Consider the following 10,284-nt stretch of genomic DNA (forward strand, 5'->3'; position numbering starts at 1 on the left):
CACACACACACACACACACACACACACAGCAACAGCAGCATCAGTAAAGTGTAAAGCCACAAGTTCATTAAAGCAGAGTCATTTCAAAAGAGACGGTTGGTCCTTCTTGCAGATTGAGGACACCTTCACTTAGATAAGGTACAGATTGTTCTGAAGGTAAAACGGACCCCCCTCCAGAGTTGAGGTTGGGACATTGTCCAGGGAAGCACTTCTAGTTTTTATCTGGCCTTTTCAAAAGGGAGGCGTGGCCTCACTGCACCTGGTCAAGTAACTTTCTAAGAAGTTATTCACTTCATCCTCTGGTCTTATACCTCCTTTATTTCAGTTTTAACTGGACGGTTGCTTTGGATCAGCATGTCTAAGAATTATGTTACATTAGACCTGTGCCAGAATTTTACTGGGATCTGGCTTCAAGGTTAAGGTGTTTACCAAACCAGTTCTCACGGAATCCTTTGTCCATCACTTGTGTTACAGGGTCTTGTTCATCTCTTTGCAGACAGACTAGAAACCCTGTTCTGTCCCTGTCAGCTTCTACATTATTTCCCCCCCCCCCCCTTTGACTGATGACTATAACCGATTATTCCTCTTGGGAAACCTTTATTTTGGTCAAACTTTCTGTTTTGTGTTTTAAATCATTTTATTGGAGGATCATACAGCTCTAACCACAATCCATATATAGATCAATTGTGTAAAGCATATTTGTACATTCGTTACCCTCATCATTCTCAAAACATTTGCTCTCCACTTAAGCCCCTGGCATCAGCTCTTCATTGTTTCCCCTCCCTCCCTGCTGCCCCCTCCCTCATGAGCCCTTGATCATTTATAAATTATTATTTTGTCATATCTTACACTGTCTGACATCGCCCTTCACCCACTTTTCTGTTGTTTCTGCTTCTGAATGAGTATTAATATGTTATTTCACTCTTGGTTTTAAATACATATTATTTCTTACTGGAGACAGATTTGTAGATTGAGAGTACTTTCTTCCTATCACATTTCAGAAACCCACAAGGGCAGTCCTGCCCTGTCCTCTAGGGTCACTGTGAGTTGGAATTGACCCCGTAGCCATGAGTTTGGTTTTGTCAGGAGATAAATAGTGTATCCTTTGCGTAGTACTCCTGTGACTACGGACCTTAGTTATCTTTGAAATCTCAGAAACACCTGACTCCTTTGATGCAATTCAGGCAAACAGCAGACAAGTCTATAAGGAGAACTACAGCAATAGTAAGCTATGCACATCTTAGAATAATCAACAACTTAACATCAAAGGGGCAGCAGTTATCCAAGGACAAAGCTCAGAATGGCCAGGAAAGAAAGAGGAATGCAAAAGGAAACACATGGAAAGAGTGGGATTAGAGGTGTTACATCATGGGGATTACAATAAATTAGATAAAACGAAATATATATGAAATGTAGAATGGAAAACTGGTCTGTTTTGTAAATATCAATTCACTCACACACACAAAAGGTTTTTTTAAGGGAAAAAATCAATAGAGAATTGGAATTTCTACTCTTTGAATATACTTCATTTTTTAACATTTATATGTATATTTTAAATCAGAAGATAGTATGTAGATATATATCACAAGCCCACCATAATTTATCTTTTATCTCTGACTACTTTTTTTTCTTTTGTGTTCTTTATTATTACTATGATGTACCTTGGTGTTCACTCTTCAAGGGATCTTCTGAACTTCCTAAATATTAAAATTCCTAATTCTATTCTGAAAAAATTTGCAGTTATGTCTCTTTCTTTTTCTCCCCCAAATTGCATGAGGCACATTCACATCTTCTTTCTAAAAATTCTATTCGAAAGATTTGAGTATTTTCACTATATTTTCTATTCTGATTGACGTCCTTTCATATTTTTTTAATCATTTTATTGGGGCTCATACAATTCATCACAATCCACACATACATCAATTGTGTAAAGCACACTTATACATTTGTTGCCCTCATCATTCTCAAAATTCTCTTTCCTCTTGGGTTCCTGGAATCAGCTCCTCATTTTCCTTTTCCCCTCTTCCCTTCCCTCCCCACTGCCCCCTCCATCATGAACCCTTAATAATTTATACATTATTATTATATCTTATCTTACACTGCCCGGCATCTCCCTTCACCCACCCCCTTTCATATTTTTCATCTGTCTGTGTTTCTGGGCTGCATTCTAGATTATAACTTTATCGCTGTTTCTTCTAGCATTAGTACTAATTCATTAAGTTTAATAGATATGTTCATGTATGCCCTCTGTATGATAATTCAATTATTTAGTCTTTGCCGGATTGATGCTAACATCTATTGTTTTCATTGACTTTCACTTAACTTGACCTTGTTTTCCTGTGCTTTTTTAAGTACTCTGGGTTTGCAGTGTTCTTCCTGTGCCATTCACTTTTTCTTCTCATGTGGCACCACGTTGTGGGACGTGCACTTTGTTTCATTTATGTCTGAGTGGAATCTATTGACTAATAGATATTTCTAGTCTGATGGTCATAATTAAGTCTATTATAAGGAGTCTCCTAGTTGATTACTCACTTGAGTGAGCTCTAAATTTGTTTTGGTGACCAATTTTCAGAGAATTTGTGAACACTAACTAACCATGTTTGTTAAGATTTGATCAATAACCTTCGCATGAAAATTGGTGTCTGCTCTTAGCTTGTCACTTTTTTCAGATTTTGATCTCTATTAAGTTTTTTATTTCCTAACCAGTTAACTGAGGCTTTTGTAACAAAGCCATATTTTTGCATTATTTTAAAATGGGAGTTTAATAATTTTGTCTAAGGTCCACCTTACCAGGAAGGGGAGTCTACTGTACTATAGCCGGGGAATGGTCCTTAGGTTGCCAATGCAAACCATCACAGAAGTTACGTGAAGGCAGCTGATAGGTGCAATGAATTATAGTTGGCATTCAGACTGACCTGTTTTAAACGATCAGTTTGGATATCCTAAGAATATTTCTAATATCAGAATCCTATCATAGTTGTCTTCTAGGCTCCACTCAACTCACTGTCATCATCAATCCCCACTCACATTGACCCTGTAGGATGGGGTAGAACTGCCCCTGTGGGTTTATGATACTATAATTCTCTTCAGGGTAGAGAGCCTGAACTTTCTTCTGAAGAACAGCTGGTGGCTTAGACCTGTGTGCTCAGCAGCCCGAGCTTTCACTCACTGCCCCCAGAATCTTTCTATGCCCCAGTCTCTGAGAAACACACCTTTTAGCTTCTGAAATAATCTTTATCCATATTTTTCTTTACTTATATTTTAAATAAAATTAAAAAGTTGCCCTGACAGCTCAGGATTGGTACTGGTACTAATCCTCCTTAAATCCTTGTTGGAATATCTGCCACAGGAGAAGGAACGTAGAGCCTTGCTATGTTAACAACATACTGTAGCAAACTGATGTCAAAGAATACTCCCAACACCCCCAACACTGTGAGCTCCTTTTTCCTTGTGCAGTTCAAAGACTTTGTCCCGGATACAAAGCTGTAATTTATTTTCCCCTGATTCACTCTGGTTATGTTTGGGAGCCAAAATTCTGTCTGTCCATCACCTGAATGTACTACTTGGTCCCCAAGAGACAGATGATAGCAAACATAACAGGAAGAAGATATATATTTTAAAATATTCTTAGAGCATTCTGCTGCATTTTATTTTCTGTTGTTTTTGCCTGGTAGTCAAGCTGGAAAACGTCTGGGACATCTGGGACACAACTGCTCCTAGAAAGCTCATTTCCCATGAGTCCTCCCATGAGTCCTCCTCTGGTACTCAGTCCAGAGGGGTATCTTCCAAACGAAAGTGTACTTGTGAGTTTCAGTCCTAGCAAAGAGATACATGATTAAGACTGAAACTAGGGTAATAAATTGCTTTATTCCCTCTGTAAAAATGATATCCAAGATGTTAACTGTCACGTGCTAATTAGAGTACAAACACTGTTACCTAAGCTTCATTTTCTGAATTTCTCAGAGTGATTGGAATTTTTATCACGTAAGTGAAATATCTCACAAGTTAGATAATTAAATAGTAGATCTTTAGTTTGTCCACTATTACCTCTGTAAGTCTCTTTCCATTCTATTTTTGACAGGTCTGTTTATGAATGTTGTACATGTTGTCATAGTTATGATATACCAGTGGTACGTAAGTGTGTAAAGAGTGCATTTGTCCCTAGGAGAAGACACTGCGTGACTTTTAAAACTCTATGAAATTAGTTGTGCAAAGGAACATGTATAAATGTAATAAAGCCCTCAAGGTTGCTGCCATCAGATCATTCCAAAATATCTAAACTACTTTAAAGAGAATAAAAATCACAAAATACATAATACTGGCAGGATTTACTTAGTAAAGACTCATAAGATGCTGAGCTAAAAGAAAAGGCCTTCTAACTAGTATATTCACTGTCAAAAAATGTTCTCATATCTACATAATAAGATTGACAAAGAATTTAAAGTTAAATGTATTAGTTAGTAGATAACATTTAAAGTATATGTGTATGTATCTTTTTAATGTTATGGGTTTTTTATTAGTTAATAACAGTTGCAATTACTATATCATCTCAGAGGGCTTTTAGAGACACTATGGACTTCTTACAAGAGATGAGTCAACTTTAGGAATTAAAGACCTTCTTACATCAGTTCTGCTTTTTATTAGCTAAGTATTGCAGAAATACTTACATTTTCTGGTCCCACTTGTTTTCATCAACAGAATTGCCCAATTACTTAACAGAGGTTGTGGAGGTAAAAAAATGTTCCCTAAAATCACTGCCTTTGAGTTGATTCTGACTCACAGCAACCCTTTAGGAGAGGGCACACCTACCCCTGTGGGTTTCTGAGATGGTAACTCTTCACGGGAGTAGAAAGCTTTCTATTTCTCCTGCAGAGTGGCAGTCTCTCACTGCTGACGTGGAGCTGAGCAGCCCAGTGCATAACCATTGTACAGTTAGGGGTCTTTAACACAATGCCTGACAATTAGTGTTTTATAAATGGCAACTGCTAGAGTGTCATCCTGAGTCAATAATGACTGCTTGGCGGTGAGGTTGGCAGTTTTATAATTATTAATTTTACCACCTGTCTGTCATTTTGTATTGTGGTGACTGTGTATTGCTGTGATGCTGGAAGCTATGCCATTAGTATTTCAAATACCTGCAGGGTCTTCCATTGTGCACAGGTGTTAGTGGAGATGTCACACTAAGACAAATTAAGAAGAAAATCCTGACCTATTTCTGATAATTAGTCAATGGAAACTCTATGTATCACTACGGACGAACGTGCTAGAAAATGAATCCGGCAAGTTGAAATGCATTCAAATTACCCAGTGGGTGTAACCATGAACTTAAAACATGCCAACCAACACTCATGAGCATTTTGCAGAGGGGAAAATGGTTTGTTCTGTTGTTGCTCACTTAACAGCAGCTAACAACAGCAACATAATGATTATTATGTAAATCTAGGAGGTAATGATTTTTGGTTATTGTTCCTCGATAATTAGTACCAGATAATTTAATTACCGCAGGTTCCAAGTTTTATAATAATTATTATTCAAAAAGTTTTCATTGAATGCTTATTAACTTCCTAGCATTACTGTTGTTGGGTTAAATTGATGATGGATAAACCAAAAAGGTCGGCTTTCCTGGATTCTCTATTCTGGGGGGAGATCACTGAGAAGTAACTGGATACAGAGTGGAATCTGAGATAAAGATAATCACTAGGGAAAAAATAAAACAGAAAAGGTGGACACTGGAAAGAAGGGGGACACATGGCCAGAAAAGGCCCTTCTGCAGAGCAAATAATGTAATAATTTAAAGGGAAGCATATGAAAACAATTTATGATGGAGCATTCCAGACAGAAAACAGCAAGCGCTTGGCTTATCGGCGGTGCAAGGAAGTAAGAATGGTGGGAATGCAGTAAGTGAGGGGGAAATGCTACAAGATGAAATTAAAAAATGATGCAAAAACTAGGTAATTTAAGGTCTGGCAGACTATATAAAAATTCTACTTTTAATTTTAAAGGGAATATGGAAAAGGGAATGTGAGATATATATATATAATGAATCTCTTTCTGCCTGTCTGTGGACACACACACATGCCATTAACATTGACAGGATAATTTTCAATGTACATCTTCAAGAACAAGTTAATTTATAATCAGGCGACAGTATACTATCACTTGATTTATTTTATACAGCCTATCACTTGTTCTGCTTGCTGTCAAATCACTTTCCACACGGGGCTTCCCTGAACACTGAGTCTAACTGAATGTTACCCTGCTGGTTCTGTGCCATCCTCACATGTTTGAGTTAGTGTGGCATCTACTGTCAAGCTATCTAATTCCTATCTATACTAGATTTTCATATAGTTAAGGGCTTTCCTATACAGTCACTCCCACAGTTTACTTATCCTTCATTAGTGATGCCGTAAGTCATACATTAATCCAAACACAATAATCTGTTTTACAGTCCTTGCATATATATACATATACACATGTATTTAAATTGCATAGTAGATTGATGTCATCTGATTTTGTTTTGCTTGAATAACAAAGGTAGTGATAGGTATATATTATAAGCTGTAATATAATTTATTTTAAAAGCATGAGTTGCTGTTTGCACAGATCTGAGTGGTAGCTTACAAATTCATAGTGATGGGTTTTCAGTGCCTCGATGCACAACAAATTGATGTACCATGAGCTATTTATAGATATATTTCTCCTGTTTTACTTTAGTAACATTTAATAACTAATTATAATTAATCTGGTATCATTCAAGAAATCAAGCAACATATTTCACTGGGCAAATCTGCTGCAGACAACCCCATTTGAAATGGTAGAAAACAATGCAGCCCTTCTGACTAAGGTCCTCAGCTATGGTATTTTTCAGTTGCATCGTGTGTGCAAAAACTGGACAGTGAATTAAAAAAAAAGAGAGAGAGAGAAGAATCCATGCTTTTGGATTATAATGTTGGTGAAGAGTGTGGAATGCATGTTGAACTGCCAGAAGAATAGAAATATCTGCTTGGAAAAAGTATAGCCAGAATGCTCCTTAGAAGCAAGGATAACAAGGTTTCAACTTACTGTGGACATATGAGTAGGAGGACCAGTCCCAGGAGAAAGGCATCCTGCTTGACCCAATGGGGTAGAGTAGAACTATGATCTGGAGTTTCTGAAATTTTAAATCCTTATACACTCCTCTTCAGACTCACGCAACACATCCAATGATGCCAAATGCAGGACGATCACAGGCCAATGGGTGGAAAGTTTTGTGGATCCAGTGGTGATATAAGCAACTCAGCTCTGGCAGGGGTATGTGTGGTTCCTCGGGCTCCAGAGCTCTGCCTGCTATCAGCATAGCTCCATCAAACTCAAAATCAGTAATGTCTTGCAGGGAGTGAGCATGTGTCCTGCCTCCAATAAGCTATTTATCACCTTAGTGCCTCCAAATGAGGTCATCAAGCTGTGACCTGATTGACAGGCTAAACTCCAACCCTTCACTCTTAACTCTCAACTTGACAACAGATTATGTAACAACCTCACAGGTCTCATGCTTCATAATTGTAGTTCTAGGAACTTTACGTCTAATTGCTGTGTATGTTTGACGTGCTGATTTTCTTCTTCTTTGTGGTAAAAGGGAGTGTATAAGTAATGCTTTTACACTACAAACATTATCTTTGATCAGTGTTTTTTGCTTCATATGATAGTTATTTCTAAAATTTACCCAGAAGAAAAATAAGTAAAAATATCTTTTTTGTTTGTTTGTGGGGGGTAGTGCTTATAAATCAATGACCATTAACTCCCACAGCCATTAGTGATTCCCAAACATTCAATTAAGATAATTTATCATGGCTTTCATTTGAAATAAAATAAAATAGAACTAACATAATTCAAGTAGAAAATCTTTAATAAGCGATATCCCTCCAATGGCGTGACTATATTAAATTATGCCCTAACTTGAGAGGAAAATGCTTGTGTATAAAGTATTTATATTTTTAATATTTTAATATTAATTGGGTGAAGGTTGACAGAGCAGATCAGTATTCCATTCAACAATTCATGCACACGTGTTTCCTCCCATTGATTGGAATCTGGCAGTATAACATCACTTATCCCACTTCCTCCCTGTGGTTCCTCTGTCCTCCTTCCTAATCCTTCTGAACATTGTCCTTGAGTAAGTGCTACGCTTTTCATTTGAATGGGCTGATTATTCTTAGGACTGCATGCTTCTCTATTAGTACTGTTCCCCTTATGGACCTGCCTCTGTTGCACTGAAAAATAGAGCTAGGGGAATAAGCTCAGACTACATCATATTTTAAAGATGGTTTCTACAATACAAAGGTAACCTTTGTCTTTAAGTACACAGGGAGAAACAAATAAATGAAGTGATTATTATTTTCAAATAATTTACACATTGTACAAATATAACCATTTTAGCCAAGAAATACATAGCTAAATGACATCTTGAAACTTTGAAACTGCTTTATTTCAAGTATTTCCAATGCACATATTTCAAGCTCTTGAGTGGAGTTTAAGTTTAGAACACATACATAATTTTACTTTTCAAGGAAAAAAGAACCAAAGAGATTAATTTTCTACTCTAGTTATTGTTATAAAAATGGCTTAAGACAAAGAATATTTAATATTCATGAAATCTTTATTTCCCCCAGGTTCCTGCTAAGCGAATGATGCTGAGAGAGATAACTCACCAAAGAAGGGAACTGTAACACAGTACATATAATCACAGGAGCTAAAAACAAAGGCAGTTGACATTAATAATTAAATGAGAAAATTCCCTGTGGAGGTTTAGATGAGCTACAGGCAGAATGTGTAAAATCACTTGCCTAACTGGTCATTAGTTATGTTCTAGACCAGAGGAGTATATATTAATGTAACTGATTCCCCTACCATATTTTCTAGTCCAATAATTTGTCTAGTATAATAAATATAGCTATTATACATTTCCTGTGAGAAAAAAATTTATCCCCATTAGAACTTGATGTTTTTACCATCTGTAAGGGAGTATTCAACATAAATAAATGTAATAGAGAAAGTTTATCTCTTCTTTAAAGTATTTGTGTTGAGTATTAAATGGATTCTAAATAAAAACAATCCTATTGTTGTCAGTACTCAAGTCTATTTAAATCGGTCCTTACACTAAAAGTTTTTTATATATAATTATTATTATTACCAGATTTTAAAATTGATTTGTTGGAAATTTCTGTTGTTTGTTAAATTCCTTTTTTTGAATCTGTCATCTTAAACTGTTAAAACTGTGTCAGTTGATTCCCCCTCTGGTGCATACTGAATGTGATCTTGAAATGGTTGTCAACATGTTCTGCTTTTTTCTTTATTCGTATTAGGGTTTATCTCAGATATGTTTAGGCATTAGGGGTCACACTCTTTAAATTGTGTTGTATAATTTTTCCTGGATTTTGGTATATGAAACCCAGGATTGTTGAACCTTTAGGAACAGCAAGTAGAATAAGTGTTTTGGTGTATGGGGAGAAGGGGAGTGCAATGCGGGGCAGGAACTCACAACAGGGAGATGATGCAAGGAATCCAGGATGGAAAAGAATATTGGGAAACTGATGATGGTAGCAATTCAATACTGCTTGATGTGACAGAACCATGAACGGTATGATACATGTATTAACTCTCCATTTAAAATAAAAAGTTAATAATAACAATAAAATACAATCTGCCATCTTTCTCCATAGGGTATTGTTTAATGAAGAGACATCAGAGGTGATAAACCCTCTGGGACCTTCAAGTTGTAGTGACAAACAATGGCTTCCACATGGAAACTGATTCTACTGTTGTCAGTTGTGGGGTGTCCTACAGGTAAGTTTTGCCTTGTCATTTGATTTTCTAAATATCTTCATGACAAAATTTCCTCTGACTTTTATTTCAACATGAATCATTATCCATATGTTTGAATCAAAGTAAATATAAATAGCCCATAAGTCTGTTAGACTGCAAAAGTCATAAATGATTCACTTTAACAAATCACTTAGAAAAATAGAGGGAGGAGACATTAATAAAATGCATAGGACCTAATAAACTTTAATTCATAATCTAAAAAGCTATTAGTCTTCATAAAACCTGATCATGATGATGATGCATGTGTATATGTGAATATAATGTGTATGCATATGCACACACATAGTACATATATAATGTATAGCTGGTAGTTATACAATTTTCTTCATAATAGTTTTATATTTTACTTTAAATGCAATCATAATAGCTTTATTTACATATATCTGAATGTGTACATATATACATGATATATGTATATATATA

General features: G+C 36.1%; 1 protein-coding gene across 1 annotated transcript in view; it reads left to right on the forward strand.

The window, feature by feature from the left end:
- Positions 1–10,284, forward strand: part of CNTN5 (contactin 5) — a 1,071,081-nt gene that overhangs the window by 234,969 nt on the left and 825,828 nt on the right. The window contains exon 2 of the mRNA XM_045297732.1: positions 9,699–9,822. Within this exon, the coding sequence (XP_045153667.1) occupies positions 9,768–9,822 (55 nt within the window). The 5' untranslated portion in view covers positions 9,699–9,767. The remainder of the gene's footprint in view (positions 1–9,698; positions 9,823–10,284) is intronic.

This window comes from Echinops telfairi, unplaced genomic scaffold (assembly GCF_000313985.2).
Source record: "Echinops telfairi isolate 266 unplaced genomic scaffold, ASM31398v2 ScPeMD7_7421;HRSCAF=8459, whole genome shotgun sequence".
NCBI classification, from domain to species: Eukaryota; Metazoa; Chordata; class Mammalia; order Afrosoricida; family Tenrecidae; genus Echinops; species Echinops telfairi.